The following is a 16494-nucleotide window of genomic DNA, read 5'->3' as shown; positions in this document are numbered from 1 at the left end:
CAGCACACATGCGCTTCAAATCGCTGCAGAAAGAGTCCGTAATGAAAAAAAAAAAGCCGATTTCATGCGCTCTGAGTTGCGCCCCTCCCATAGACAGAGCGGGGGCTGCAGGCAGAGCGCAGGAAAGAAGTGACATGTCACTTCTTAGAACGCGCGCTTCGGGCAACAGCCGAAGCGCTGCGCTCTAATACGCCACGTGCGCACGTCTCCTGCATAATCTTCATAGATTATGCTGGGGACGCAGGACGCATGCAGTTACGCTGCGGTGCAGATCGCAGCGTAACTGCATGTAAATACGCAACGTGCACACAGAGCCTAAGGGCTCATGCACGCGTAACTGCAGAATATTCTGCAGCGATTTGACAGCACATGTGCGCGTCAAATCGCTACAGAAAGACTGCATAATGAATGCAGGGGTTTTTTTGTAGAAAAAAGCCGATTTCATGCGCTCTGGATGCTGCCCCCACTATAGACAGAGTGGGAGCTGCATCCATAGCGCACGGAATAATTGACATGCTGCTTTTATAAACGCATGGATTTGGGTCAAAATTTTAGCACCCAAATCGCTGTGTTCATAAAAGCATTGTGCGCACGTATCATGCACAGTCTTCATAGATTGTGCAGGGGACGCATGCATTTACTTTGCAGTGCAATACGCAGCGTAAATGCATGTGAGTACGCAACGTGCGCATGAGCCCTAACTGTGACCATGGATACCTAAGGTTCTGCAATGCCCTGTACATGAGGTATGTGACATTGTGAATCAAAAGAACTAGATCACATTTTATAATTGGAGGTTTTGCTAATATTATTAATAATAATATAATATTATTACACTTACAACATATTAGGATAGGATCTTGGAGATGGGAATTACCCTCTAATTCACATGGCATACAGCTTGTAAAAAATAAATTTAAAAAGCATATTTGGGATTGTTGCACCCATAAAAGTCTAATTTATCAAAATATAAAATCAATCTGTATGGTAAAACCTGTAAAAATAAAAAAATGGTGCAATTTGTCCAGTCGATGGTGCAGGCTCCTCCAATATCCATTGTTACAATGTATTATAAATGGCTTGCTTTGCAGGTTAGTGAAATGGTTAAGAAGTTGTACTTGGCTCCAACCTCAACCTTGGCCATGGACCTGATGAATAAGCTTGTGGAGCAGTTCTGCAAAAGCCCAAAATGGTCAGGACGACAATCATTTGTGTTCATATGCCAGGTTGGTTCTGTTTTCTCATTTCCTGTATTTACCACTGTCTGGATTGCTACAGAACATGCATAGTACAATTTATGTACAGTGCTAGCACAGCTATGGTTATGTTTTCTTTGGGAGGGGGGGGGTTCTGTTTTTGTTTGTTTTTCTTTTTAGCTGTTTTTTTCTTTTTATGTGTCCAGTGGGTGGACTGCAGTGACACCTCAGCTAACTAGATTTTCCAGCATCAGATAAGGTCTAGCTATTAAGGGTACATTTTACTAAAATATCTGAGGATGTGTTTACACCATCACTGACAGTTGAAGTGGAAAAACGTGAATTATCTGATGACTTTGGCCTCTGTCATGGGCTGGCATATAGTGAACAAGTAAGGCTAGGTTCACATTTCCGTTATTTTAAATCCGTCAGGTCTGTCAGCAACGGATCAGTTGTTTTTTAGATGTCAACTGACGCAACAGATGTGTTTTTCACAGGATTGCTTTCACAGGAATACTGTGAAAAAACTCATCCGTCGCATCCGTTACATCCGCTATGCGTCCGTTTTTTGACGGATCAGTCATGATCCGTTTGTGTTTGGGACAGCCCAGTGGGTGTGCCAAACATGCTGGGCATGCTCAGTAGAGCATGATGGAATCCAGCACTGGATGCCGTTGTAAGACTAATTACGACGGAATCCAGCACCATAGACATCCATTAAAAGCTTGACGGATGGCGACGGATTCCTGTGCGGCGCGTTAATTTTGACGGCCAGAAAAACGTTACATTCTGCGTTACCCGCCCAGCGGTCAGTCAAAAAACGACTGACCGCGGCGCAGCGGATGCAACGCAAGGTCATCAGTCGCAATCCGCCACTAATACAAGTCTATGGGACACAACGGAATCCGCTAACCGGATGCCGTTGTTTACCAAAGCCGCGGATTGTGACTGATACAATTTAACGGAAATGTGAACCTAGCCTAAACAGGTCATGAAGTTGATGTGTTGGAAAGTGGAAAAATTGGCAGTCCATGTGGCTCTGAGTGACATTGGGTTAACTTGTGATGGTTACGGGCTGGGTCACAGCATCTGAAAGACTGCAGGTTTTTTGGGTGGCGCAGAGATTAGGATATGGATCTCAATAGTGATTATTTCATATTGGAAGTGAAGCTTGACCTGTTTGGTCCTGTTTCTGTAGCCCAATACAACACTTATTTTGCATCTGCTAAAATGAAGCTTCTAAGCTGGACCATAGAACTATTAAAGATGGTCTGGGGTGATCACAATTTGTTTTATATTGTCTGGAAAGTGAGATATACGTATATCACAAACCTGGGGAAGAGGTATCATCGGGATGCAGGACCATAGAGGCAGAGGGAGGTTGTGGGAATGCTTTTGTCTTGTGTAGTCCATAATCTGACAAGTTAAAACTGTTTTGTCTGTATAAGAAGGACACGCACAATAAGAGGCAGGTGGTTTAAGTGTTATGGCTCATTGGTATTTCTTTGTCGCTCCATTGGGAGACCCAGACAATTGGGTGTATAGCTTCTGCCTCCGGAGGCCACACAAAGTATTACACTTAAAAGTGTAAACCCCTCCCCTCTGCCTATACACCCCCCCGTGCATCACGGGCTCCTCAGTTTTTATGCTTTGTGTTGAAGGAGGCACACATCCACGCAAGCTCCACATTTTAGTCAGCAGCAGCTGCTGACTATATCGGATGGAAGAAAAGAGGGCCCATAACAGGGCCCCCGGCATGCTCCCTTCTCACCCCACTCTGGTCGGCGGTGCTGTTAAGGTTGAGGTACCCATTGCGGGTACAAAGGCTGGAGCCACATGCTGTTTTCCTTCCCCATCCCTTAGGGGCTCTGGGTGAAGTGGGATCCTAACCGGTCACCATGCACTGGGACCGTGCTCCCTCCGCAGCCCCTGGGGGAATCTGCTGGACAGGAGACCGGGTATTGTCAGGGACAGGCCCTGCTCCTCTGAGGTACTCTGTGTCCCCTTGGGGACGGCGCATAGAGCGCCTGTGTAATGGACGCTGCAGCAGCTGCTGGGTGTGTTTGTGCGCCGGGACTACCGCGCTGACCGCGCTTGTTTGCCAGCCGCGCTTATAACTTTAGTCCCCGGCTTTTGCGGCCTAGTACCGCATACTCCCGCCCCCGGGCCTGCCAGTCAGGGGTAAGGGCGGGACGCTGCACTGGACGTCAGCGCTGAGGGCTGGAGCATACCTAGTATCCTCCTCCCCCCTCACTGAGCACCGTGGGGCACCAGATTCCCGCACTTTCTGAGGCACGCCCACGGCTCCCTCCGCCTCTCAGAACGCTGGCAGCCATTCCTATCAGCACTTCTGACGCTGGAGAACTTCAGAGGGGAGACAACACCGAGCTCCACAGCTCTGGGAGGCCCAGGCAGGGAATCTGGTGGTCACACAACCGCTGAGGGCGGTCGGTAAGCCGCACCTGTTACTAGGTGCTGGCCCCCCTGGGTGCCGAAGTGTATATTTATATGCTTATATTGTATACATTTACTCTGTACGGTCGCACTATTTGCTTTTGGCTATATACCCTCACTGATTGCTCTAAGAGGAGACAACAGCATGTCGTCCGCAAAAAGCAAGGGTGCCAATGCACAGGCCTATTTTGCAACCTGTACCTCATGTGCGGCTATGCTACCTGCAGGTTCCACCTACCCTCATTGTGTGCAATGCTCGGCCCCTGTGACACTCACTCAGCCGGAGCCTCAGCCACCGGTGGGACCCTCGGCCCAGGTGGAACCACCTGCTGCAACTGTCCAGGTGACAGGGACAGAGTTTGCAGTATTCGCTGACAAACTTTCTGAGTCTATGGATAGATGGTCTGCTAAGATACTAGAAGCTTTGCAGTCCAGACTGGTAACACAGGCCCCGGGCACTGTTGAATCATTGCTCTCAGACCCCCCTCGGTCGGCGCAGCAAAGTGCTCCTGGGGCGACTCATAGATCCCACGGTGAGGACTCCGACACGGACCGCAGTCCCAGACCGGCTAAGCGGGCTCGCTGGGAACTTCCCTCGACTTCATCACACTGCTCAGGGTCTCAGCATGAGGACTCTCTGGAGGATGAAGCGGAGGTGGCAGATCAGGGCTCTGATCCTGACGCCGCTCTCAACCTTGATACACCTGAAGGGGACGCCATAGTAAACGACCTTATAGCGTCCATCAATCAGGTGTTAGAACTTTCTCCTCCAGCTCCTCCGATTGAGGAGTCAGCTTCTCAGCAGGAGAAATTCCAATTTAGGTTTCCCAAACGTACACGGAGTGCGTTTCTTGATCACTCCAACTTCAGAGATACAGTCCAGAAACACCGAGCTTTTCCGGATAAGCGCTTTACTAAGCGCCTTAATGACACACGTTATCCCTTCCCCCCTGACGTAGTCAAGGGTTGGGCTCAGTGTCCCAAGGTGGATCCTCCAGTCTCTAGACTGGCGGCTAGATCCATAGTTGCGGTGGCAGATGGCTCATCACTCAAGGATGCCACTGACAGGCAGATAGAGCTCCTGATGAAATCCATCTATGAAGCTATAGGCGCGTCCTTTGCTCCGGCATTCGCAGCCGTATGGGCACTCCAAGCTATCTCAGCTTGTCAGTCTGAGATTAATGCAGTCACACGTGCCTCTACTCTGCAGGTTGTGTCCTTAACCTCTCAGGCGTCGGCGTTTGCGTCCTACGCCATGAATGCTGTCCTGGACTCTGCGAGCCGTACGGCGGTAGCATCCGCCAATTCAGTGGCAGTCCGCAGGGCCATGTGGCTACGTGAATGGAAGGCAGACTCTGCTTCCAAAAAGTTCTTAACCGGTTTGCCATTTTCTGGCGACCGCCTGTTTGGCGAGCAATTGGATGAAATCATTAAACAATCCAAGGGAAAGGACTCGTCCTTACCCCAGTCCAAACCAAACAGACCTCAACAACGGAAGGTACAATCGAGGTTTCGGTCCTTTCGGCCCTCAGCCAGGTCTCAATTCTCCTCGTCCAACAGGCCACAGAAGGGTCAGAGGAACTCTGATTCATGGCGGTCTAAGTCACGTCCTAAAAAGACCGCCGGAGGAACCGCTACCAAGGCGGCCTCCTCATGACTTTCGGCCTCCCCAAACCGCATCCTCGGTCGGTGGCAGGATCTCCCGCTTTTGCGACGCCTGGTTGCCACATGTCCAAGACCGATGGGTGAGAGACATTCTGTCTCACGGTTACAGGATAGAGTTCAGCTCTCGTCCTCCGACTCGTTTCTTCAGAACATCTCCGCCCCCCGAGCGAGCCGATGCTCTTCTTCAGGCGGTGAGCACTCTGAAGGCAGAAGGAGTGGTGATCCCTGTCCCCCTTCAGCAATGGGGCCACGGTTTTTACTCCAACTTGTTTGTGGTGCCAAAAAAGGACGGATCTTTCCGTCCCGTTCTGGACCTCAAACTGCTCAACAGACACGTGAAAACCAGGCGGTTCCGGATGGAATCTCTCCGCTCCGTCATCGCCTCGATGTCACAAGGAGACTTCCTAGCATCAATCGACATCCGGGATGCTTATCTCCACGTGCCGATTGCACCAGAGCATCAGCGCTTCCTGCGTTTCGCCATCGGGGACGAACACCTTCAGTTCGTGGCACTGCCTTTCGGCCTGGCAACAGCCCCACGGGTCTTCACCAAGGTCATGGCAACAGTGGTAGCAGTCCTACACTCTCAGGGACACTCGGTGATCCCTTACTTAGACGATCTGCTTGTCAAGGCCCCCTCTCGGGTGGCATGGCAACACAGCCTGAACATTGCTCTGGAGACTCTCCAGAGATTCGTGTGGATCATCAATTTCCCAAAGTCAAAATTGACACCGACCCAATCGCTGACATATCTCGGGATGGAGTTTCATACTCTCTCAGCGATAGTGAAACTTCCGCTGGACAAACAGCGTTCACTACGGACAGGGGTGCAATCTCTCCTTCGAGCCCAGTCGCACCCCCTGAGGCGCCTCATGCACTTCCTAGGGAAGATGGTGGCAGCAATGGAGGCAGTTCCATTTGCGCAGTTTCATCTGCGTCCACTTCAATGGGACATTCTCCGCAAATGGGACAGGAAGTCAACGTCCCTCGACAGGAACGTCTCCCTTTCTCGGGCAGCCAAGGCCTCCCTTCAGTGGTGGCTTCTCCCCACTTCTTTGTCGAAGGGGAAATCATTCCTGCCCCCATCCTGGGCTGTGGTCACGACGGACGCGAGTCTGTCAGGGTGGGGAGCGGTCTTCCTCCACCACAGGGCTCAGGGTACCTGGACTCAGCCAGAGTCCTCCCTTCAGATCAATGTTCTGGAGATAAGGGCAGTGTATCTAGCCCTAAAAGCGTTCCAGCCGTGGCTGGAAGGCAGGCAGATCCGAATTCAGTCGGACAACGCCACGGCGGTGGCATACATCAACCACCAAGGCGGCACACGCAGTCGGCAAGCCTTCCAGGAAGTTCGGCGGATTCTGCTGTGGGTGGAAGCCACAGCCTCCACCATCTCCGCAGTTCACATCCCGGGCGTAGAAAACTGGGAAGCAGACTTTCTCAGTCGCCAGGGCATGGACGCAGGGGAATGGTCTCTTCACCCGGCCGTGTTTAAAGAGATCTGTTGCCGCTGGGGGAAGCCGGACGTCGACCTAATGGCGTCCCGGCACAACAACAAGGTCCCGGCATTCATGGCACGGTCTCAAGATCACAGAGCTCTGGTGGCAGACGCATTAGTTCAGGATTGGTCGCAGTTTCGACTGCCTTATGTATTTCCTCCTCTGGCACTGCTGCCCAGAGTGTTACGCAAGATCAGGTCCGACTGCCGCCGCGCCATCCTCATTGCCCCAGACTGGCCGAGGAGGTCGTGGTACCCGGATCTGTGGCATCTCACGGTGGGTCAACCGTGGGCACTACCAGACCGACCAGACTTGCTGTCTCAAGGGCCATTTTTCCATCTGAATTCTGCGGCCCTCAACCTGACTGTGTGGCCATTGAGTCCTGGATCTTAGCGTCTTCAGGGTTATCTCAAGAGGTCATTGCCACTATGAGACAGGCCAGGAAACCAACGTCCGCCAAGATCTACCACAGGACGTGGAGGATCTTCTTATCCTGGTGCTCTGATCAGGGTTTTACTCCCTGGCCATTTGCCTTGCCCACTTTTCTATCCTTCCTTCAATCCGGAATGGAAAAGGGTTTGTCTCTCGGCTCTCTTAAGGGACAAGTCTCGGCGCTCTCTGTGTTTTTTCAAAAGCGTCTAGCCAGGCTTCCGCAGGTACGCACGTTCCTGCAGGGGGTTTGCCACATAGTCCCTCCTTACAAGCGTCCGCTAGAACCCTGGGATCTGAACAGGGTGCTAACGGCCCTTCAGAAACCACCTTTCGAGCCAATGAGGGATATTTCTCTTTCACGCCTTTCGCAGAAGGTGGTCTTCCTAGTGGCAGTCACATCACTTCGGAGAGTGTCTGAGCTAGCTGCACTGTCATGCAAAGCCCCCTTCCTGGTGTTTCACCAGGACAAGGTGGTTCTGCGTCCGGTTCCGGAATTTCTCCCTAAGGTGGTATCCCCTTTTCATCTCAATCAGGATATCTCCTTACCTTCTTTTTGCCCTCATCCAGTTCACCAATGTGAAAAGGATTTGCACTTGTTAGATCTTGTGAGAGCACTCAGACTCTACATTTCTCGTACGGCGCCCCTGCGCCGCTCGGACGCGCTCTTTGTTCTTGTCGCTGGCCAGCGTAAAGGGTCGCAGGCTTCCAAGTCAACCTTGGCTCGGTGGATCAAGGAACCAATTCTTGAAGCCTACCGTTCTTCTGGGCTTCCGGTTCCTTCAGGGCTGAAAGCCCATTCTACCAGAGCCGTGGGTGCGTCCTGGGCATTGCGGCACCAGGCTACGGCTCAGCAGGTGTGTCAGGCGGCTACCTGGTCGAGTCTGCACACTTTCACGAAACACTATCAGGTGCATACCTACGCTTCGGCAGATGCCAGCCTAGGTAGGCGAGTCCTTGAGGCGGTGGTTGCCCACCTGTAGTAAGGGGCCGTTTTACGGCTCTTTTACCGAGGTATTCTTTTACCCACCCAGGGACTGCTTTTGGACGTCCCAATTGTCTGGGTCTCCCAATGGAGCGACAAAGAAGAAGGGAATTTTGTTTACTTACCGTAAATTCCTTTTCTTCTAGCTCCTATTGGGAGACCCAGCACCCGCCCCTGTTCCCTTCGGGCTGTTGTTCTTTTGTGTACACATGTTGTTCATGTTGAATTGTTCTTGGTTCATGGTTTTCAGTTCTCCGAACATCCTTCGGATTGAATTTACCTTAGACCAATTTATAAGTTTCCTCCTTCCTGCTTTTGCACCAAAACTGAGGAGCCCGTGATGCACGGGGGGTGTATAGGCAGAGGGGAGGGGTTTACACTTTTTAAAGTGTAATACTTTGTGTGGCCTCCGGAGGCAGAAGCTATACACCCAATTGTCTGGGTCTCCCAATAGGAGCTAGAAGAAAAGGAATTTACGGTAAGTAAACAAAATTCCCTTCTTCTAAGCTAAATGACTTGTCATATCATGCAGCTTTTGCTCTGTGATAAATGTGTGACGGGCAGCTGTCATACACTCAGCAGCACTGTCAGAGACACAAAAGCGCCCCTATGCAGTAACCATAAATGGGCCCTTTGCAGTGTATAAACTCTTAAAAATGCACAATTCCACCTGCTTTTGAGGTAGAAATGGACCCTTGACCTCCTGGGCCCCTGTGTGGTTGCACAGGCTGCACCAATGATGTATCCACCCTTGCTTAGCATGACTGTATTATCCAATTCACTGCCAAGTCCGGTTGATCAGAGAGGAGGAGCAGCTGGATATCTTTTGTAGTATTTCACTATCTTTATATGCTGACAAAACTGGATGTAGGCAGATGAGGCGCTTGTGAAGCTCATAAACCTCAGCTGGTATTTTCTTCTATTCATGTTATGTCCGTTAATGGTCGTGTTTTGTCTTCACAGGCTCTTATTGAAGATGACTGTCTTCCTATGGAGCAATTTGCTATGCATTTAATGCCGCATCTATTGCAGCTTGCCTCTGATAGAGTACCAAATGTCCGAGTCCTCCTTGCAAAGACCTTAAAGCAAACACTGTTAGAGAAAGGTGAGTGGAGACCTTCCAGTAATGCAAAAAAATGGCATATGTCTTTAAAGGGGTATTCCCATTTCCAAGATCCTATCCCAATATGTAGTAGGTGTAATAAAAATGTTAACACATGCCTCCAACTATAATTGTAGTATAGTTCTCCTGATAAATCTATGTCTCTTATCTGATGTGCAGGGCATTTCAGGTAGGTTTCCATGATTACGACCACAAGCAACTAACTCACTATATGCGTGGACGTAACCATGGATATCTAAGCTACAGTGCCCTGCACATGAGGTAAGAGACATGAGTATATCAAAAGAACTATACTACATTTGTAATTGAAGGTATTTGCTATAATATTATTAGTATTATTATTATCATTATTATACCTACCACATATGGGGATAGGTTCTTGGAGATGGGAATAACCCTTTAACAATGCAACCTTTTTAGAGGCATTATATTTCACTTCTGGTCTGGTTTTTAAAAAACTGCCTTTATTTAACCCCTTAACGACCCATGACGTACTGGGTACGGCATGGATCGTGTGCCGTTAATCCCCGCCCCCTGCCGTGGGCAGGCGGCGGCGATCCGCGCACCTATCGGCTGTTTTCAACAGCTGACATGTGTGCCTGCTAGCCGCGGGTGGAATCTCTTCCACCCACGGCCATTAACCCCTTACATTTCGCTGCCAAAATCTGGCAGCTATATGTATATGGGCGCCGCCATGACAGTTACTTACCCCGCCCCCACCGGAAGTCACGTGACATGATCACGTGACTTTCGGTGGTTGCCATTGTAGCACAGGGTCTTGTGATGACGACTGCAGCTACGAAGTTTCACTTTCGTTTTCACCTGGCTCGGAGCAGGGTGAAACAGGAAGTGACTGAATCTGCTGTTTACAGCTGTATAGCTGTGATCAGCAGATAGATAAGAGCGATCGGATTGCTGATCGCTATAGCCCCCTAGGGGGACTAGTAAAATAAAAAAAAAGCAAAAAAAGTTTTAAAAAATAAAAAAAACCTAAAAGTTCAAATCACCCCCCTTTCACCCCATTGAAAATTAAAGGGTTAAAAAAATATACACATTTGGTATCGCCGCGTTCAGAAATGCCCGATCTATCAAAATATAAAATCAATTAATCTGATCAGTAAATGGCGTAGCGGCAAAAAAAATCCAAACGCCAAAATTACGTTTTTTGGTCGCCGCAAATTTTGCGCAAAATGCAATAACAGGCGATCAAAATGTAGCATCTGCGCAAAAATGGTACCGTTAAAAACGTCAGGTCGAGACGCAAAAAATAAGCAGTCACTGAGTCTCAGATCCCGAAAAATGAGAACGCTACGGGTCTTGGAATATGGCGCAAAACGTGCGCCACTTTTTTTGGACAAGCTTGTGAATTTTTTTTTAACCCCTTAGATACAAGTAAACCTATACATGTTTGGTGTCTACAAACTCGCACCGCATCACATGGATACATCAGTTTTACCATATGGTGAACACAGTGAATAAAATATCCCAAAAACTATTGTACGATCACTTTTTTTGCAATTTTTCCGCACTTGGAATTTTTTTGCCGTTTTCCAGTACACTATATGGTAAAACTTATGGTTTCATTTAAAAGTACAACTCGTCCCGCAAAAAACAAGCCCTTATATGGCAAGATTGACGGAAAAATAAAAAAGTTATGGCTCTCGGAAGAAGGGGAGCAAAAAACAAACACGCAAATACGGAAAGTGCCCGGGGGCTGAAGGGGTTAATGTAGTGGAGCCTGTATAAGAAATAACTTTGTTCACTTTTCGTAGAAAAGGGATCTTATGAGATGAGTTGCTTAATATTTGTAGTTTTCTAGCCTACAATGATCATATTAACAGGCCCGTAGTAAATGTGCAGATGTGTCTCGGGATATATATATATATATATATATATATATATATATATATATATATATATATATATATATATATATATATATGTATGTATTATTTTTATATATATTTCATCTAAAATCATACTAGAGAAGTCTGGTCACTAATATCTAGCTATGAAAGGCTTTGGGTGAACTTCCCGTCCCCATGTTTGATTTGTTTCCTCGTAAATCAAAATCTTGGTAATGCGGCTTGTACACGTGATGCTTGTAGGTTGCCACTGCGCTCTTATAATATGTATTTTCTAATCTTATTGGGTCATTGTTGCCCCCTCAGGCAGCTTCTCTTTGTAATGTAATGTTTTTCTGTCCCCAGAGTACTTTTTGACCTCTGCCAACTCTCACCAAGAAGCTGTGGAGCAGACTATTGTGGCTTTACAGATGGATTATGATAATGATGTCAAGTATTTTGCCAGTATACACCCTGCTAACACCAAACTTGCAGATGATGCGATGAGCACGGCTTCTTCCACCTACTAATAGGCACTCATGTCCAAGAAAGGTTGAACTCCAACCCATGACCACAATATTGGCCTTTTCTGTATTGTTATTCCTATTCTACTTTAGGAGGGAAGAGTAACTATGAACTCAGAGGATTGCCACCAAAGCCTTAAGTCTTCTGTCTTCCTAAGATGTCAAGAAACTTGAACTGGCTGATGAGTAACTTTATATCTGTGAGGGCGTAAAGGTCTACTCTATTTGTTATCGTTCAGAAGGTTCATTTAGTAAGTCTATCACTGCTGGAGCTGGTACTAAAGTGCTTGCATATATGTACTGTGCCATAATGCGCCCCTTCGTCATTATGAATGGGTACGAATGTGGCTTGCCATATACAATAGCACTGTTATGTATCTATGGGCCATAATCCACAGTGACTTCTATTAATCTGTTCCAAATTATTGTAGAGAATTTCCAGTATTAGGGGCAATGGGTTTTTTTTATTAAGTGTTTTCTCCCCCTTCTCTTTCTTAATGTTTGAATAGTTTTCCTTTTTGAGATGTGTGTTAACTGAGAAATAAAGGGGAGTAACTTTTTTTTTTTTTTTTTTTTTTTTTTCTTTTTCCTTTCTTAAGGGCTCAGTGCTAACACTACATTAGATACTGATTTTAATTCTTAAATGCAGCATATTGCTGTACTTATAGGCAGGCAACATTGCTGTTAAGTACCTCTATTCTAATTTGTTTTCATGCTGGTCATGACCTGAAGGATATGCGTTGATTCATGTGCTTCAAGTCAAGTTTCTTTTTTAACTTGATCATGATCAGCTATGAGGTGCATAACTATTGGTCTTCATATAAATGTACATATCTGTTGTACTCCCTAGAGTACTGCAGTCTTTAATCATGCTGTTTAAAGCTCAGTTGTAATACAAGTTTATCTGCTTGTCTGAATAAAATTTATTAATACGTTTCAGTACATTTTCCTCTTGTTTGTATGCTTAATCTCTTTGTTGGGAAGAGGGTTACTATTGGGATCTTTATAAATGGGAAGAAAGTGAAAAAGCAACACATTTCTGTCGTCGAATCCATAGAGCCATAATGATGGGTATTGGAGACTAGTTAAATTCAGTCTTATAGTTGGGTAGATCACTGAAAATTAGCATATTCAAAAGTCTCCGATTTTTAGAAGACTAATTGAAAAAGGCAAAAACATTAAACTTTACATTTATTCATAAGAACAATAAAACAACCCCAAATATTACAGTAGTGCACTAAAGGACTTGAAGTCCAGGTTAGACTAATCGTTACTCAAGAAATGACTGATGTGTACATAAAAACTGACAAACAAATACCGCCCGTCTCTTTTTAAAGGGTTATTCCCATCTGCAAGATCCTGTAGCAATATGTAATAGATGTAATAATATTATCAAATACCTTCAATTAGAAATATAGTGCTAATTAGTGATGTCACTTACCTAATGTACAGGGCATTACAGTAGTTTAGGTATCCATGGTTACAAGCACTAGCAACTAACTCACTATCTGCATGGTCGTAACCATGGATGCCCAAGCTGCTGTACTGCCTTGCACATGAGGTAAGTGACATAACTAATCAGAAGAACTAGACTACATTTCTAATTGGAGGAATATACTATTATTATTATTATTATTATTTATTATTTATTATTATTATTTGGAGATGGTGATACCCTTTTAACTTAGTAGGTTTCATATATAAAAGTAACAATTCCCCTCTAATCTCTACGCATTTCATCTTCCCACTATTAGACTCATTAGAAGACCTCATTTAACAAATGCCAATTTTTATATTCGAGGCCATCATGAAATACCGCTAAAAATCATCACACAATGTGTGTATATTCATGTGTATAATATATATATGCTGTACTACCCGGCTTCGCCTGGGTTAATAACTGCTGTTAAAATAGAATGTATTAACAAAAATGTATTCTGCACACAAAAACCACAAAACAAATTAGATATACATGTAATTATTAGAAGGCAAAAACTAAGCTAATAGAAGCATCTCACAATATATATTTCAACACCACAGATATTCCCCACAGATTTAACTAAATTGGCCAAGTAATGTGCTCCCTCTGCCTCTTTCCAGGTCTGCCTCTTTCCAGGTCTGCCTCTTTCCAGGTCTGCCTCTTTCCAGGTCTGCCTCTTTCCAGGTCTGCCTCTTTCCAGGTCTGCCTCTTTCCAGGTCTGCCTCTTTCCAGGTCTGCCTCTTTCCAGGTCTGCCTCTTTCCAGGTCTGCCTCTTTCCAGGTCTGCCTCTATCCGTCTCCCCACCGACATCTTATTACCTCACATATAAGCTTCTTATACTATGAATGTATTTTGTTCCTATAGCAACAACTCACAGCTCCTACTAATAACCTGTAGTTCCAGGCTCCATTAACTTTAATGAAAGCATGTTTTTGGAGGGTAACTGTAAAGCGCGGGGTTAAATTTTCCTGTCAAAACATAGTCTACGACGTTCCCTGGGTCACATGAGGTGTCTGTGCAACATTTTGTGATTGTAAATGCGACGGTGCGGATACACTTTTCGTTTCACTTTTTCCCCATTATGTAGATGGGGCAAAATTGATTGGTAAATTGGAACGCGCGGGGTTAAAATTTAGCCTCACAACATAGCCTATGATGCTCTCGGGGTCCAGACGTGTGAGTGTGCAAAATTTTATGGCTGTAGCTGCAACGGTGCAGATGCCAATCCCACACACACCACACACACCACACACACCACACACACACCCCACACACACCCCACACACACCCCACACACACCCCACACACACCCCACACACACCCCACACACACCCCACACACACCCCACACACACCCCACACACACACCACACACACACCACACACACCCCACACACACACCACACACACACCACACACACACACACACACACACACACACACACACACATTCAGCTTTATATATTAGATATATATATTTATGCGTGTGTGTATGTATATAATGTCATATGAAAACGTTTGGGCACCCCTATTAATGTTAATCTTTTTTCTTTATAATAATTTGGGTTTTTTCAACAGCTATTTCAGTTTCATATATCTAATAACTGATGGACTAAGTAATATTTCTGGATTGAAATGAGGTTTATTGTACTAACAGAAAATGTGCAATTCGCATTTAAACAAAATTTGACCGGTGCAAAAGTATGGGCACCCTTATTAATTTCTTGATTTGAACACTCCTAACTACTTTTTACTGACTTACTGAAGCACTGAATTGGTTTTGTAACCTCGTTGAGGTTTGAACTTCATAGGCAGGTGTATCCAATCATGAGAAAAGGTATTTAAGGTGGCCAGTTGCAAGTTGTTGTCCTATTTGAATCTCCTATGAAGAGTGGCATCATGGGCTCCTCAAAACAACTCTCAAATGATCTGAAAACAAAGATTATTCAACATAGTTGTTCAGGGGAAGGATACAAAAAGTTGTCTCAGAGATTTAAACTGTCAGTTTCCACTGTGAGGAACATAGTAAGGAAATGGAAGAACACAGGTACAGTTCTTGTTAAGCCCAGAAGTGGCAGGCCAAGAAAAATATCAGAAAGGCAGAGAAGAAGAATGGTGAGAACAGTCAAGGACAATCCACAGACCACCTCCAAAGACCTGCAGCATCATCTTGCTGCAGATGGTGTCAATGTGCATTGGTCAACAATACAGCGCACGTTGCACAAGGAGAAGCTGTATGGGAGAGTGGTGCAAAAGAAGCCGTTTCTGCAAGCACGCCACAAACAGTCGCCTGAGGTATGCACAAGCACATTTGGACAAGCGATTTACATTTTGGAAGAAGGTCCTGTGGACTGATGAAACAAAGATTGAGTTGTTTGGTCATGCAAAAAGGCGTTATGCATGGAGGCAAAAAAGCACGGCATTCCAAGAAAAGCACTTGCTACCCACAGTAAAATTTGGTGGAGGTTCCATCATGCTTTGGGGCTGTGTGGCCAATGCCGTCACCGGGAATCTTGTTAACGTTGAGGGTCGCATGGATTCAACTCGGTATCAGCAGATTCTTGACAATAATGTGCAAGAATCAGTGACGAAGTTGAAGTTACGCAGGGGATGGATATTTCAGCAAGACAATGATCCAAAGCACCGCTCCAAATCTACTCAGGCATTCATGCAGAGGAACAATTACAATGTTCTGGAATGGCCATCCCAGTCCCCAGACCTGAATATCATTGAAAATCTGTGGGATGATTTGAAGCGTGCTGTCCATGCTCGGTGACCATCAAAATGAACTGAACTGGAATTGTTTTGTAAACAGGAATGGTCAAATATATCTTCATCCAGGAACTTATTAAAAGCTACAGGAAGCGACTAGAGGCTGTTATTTTTGCAAAAGGAGGATCTACAAAAATATTAATGTCACTTTTATGTTGAGGTGCCCATACTTTTGCACCGGTCAAATTATGTTTAAATGCGGATTGCACATTTTCTGTTAGTACAATAAACCTCATTTCAATCCAGAAATATTACTCAGTCCATCAGTTATTAGATATATGAAACTGAAATAGCTGTTGCAAAAACCCAAATTGTTATAAAGAAAAAAGGTTAACATTAATAGGGGTGCCCAAACTTTTTCATGACTGTGTATGTATGTATGTATGTGTGTGTATATATATATATATATAATATATGAGACAGATCTATCTAAAATATACATATAATATATTATACACATCACACACATACAGGAAATATATGATGTCATTTGTATGTTTGTCCTTTCATCCAACATAAAATACCCG

General features: G+C 45.7%; 1 protein-coding gene across 2 annotated transcripts in view; it reads left to right on the top strand.

Annotated features, from left to right (window-relative positions):
- PPP4R1 (protein phosphatase 4 regulatory subunit 1) overlaps nt 1-12660 on the top strand; it is a 114414-nt gene extending 101754 nt beyond the window's left edge. For both annotated transcript variants that reach the window (XM_075314542.1, XM_075314541.1), the window contains exons 18-20: nt 1092-1226; nt 9189-9330; nt 11559-12660. In XM_075314542.1, coding sequence (XP_075170657.1) covers nt 1092-1226; nt 9189-9330; nt 11559-11722 — 441 coding nt within the window. In that variant the 3' untranslated portion in view covers nt 11723-12660. The remainder of the gene's footprint in view (nt 1-1091; nt 1227-9188; nt 9331-11558) is intronic.
- Nucleotides 12661-16494: the final 3834 nt, after the last annotated feature.

The sequence above is a fragment of the Anomaloglossus baeobatrachus genome, chromosome 6 (assembly GCF_048569485.1).
Source record: "Anomaloglossus baeobatrachus isolate aAnoBae1 chromosome 6, aAnoBae1.hap1, whole genome shotgun sequence".
Taxonomy (NCBI): Eukaryota; Metazoa; Chordata; class Amphibia; order Anura; family Aromobatidae; genus Anomaloglossus; species Anomaloglossus baeobatrachus.
Note: the sequence above shows the minus strand (reverse complement) of the source record. Positions and strands in the feature narration are given on the sequence as shown.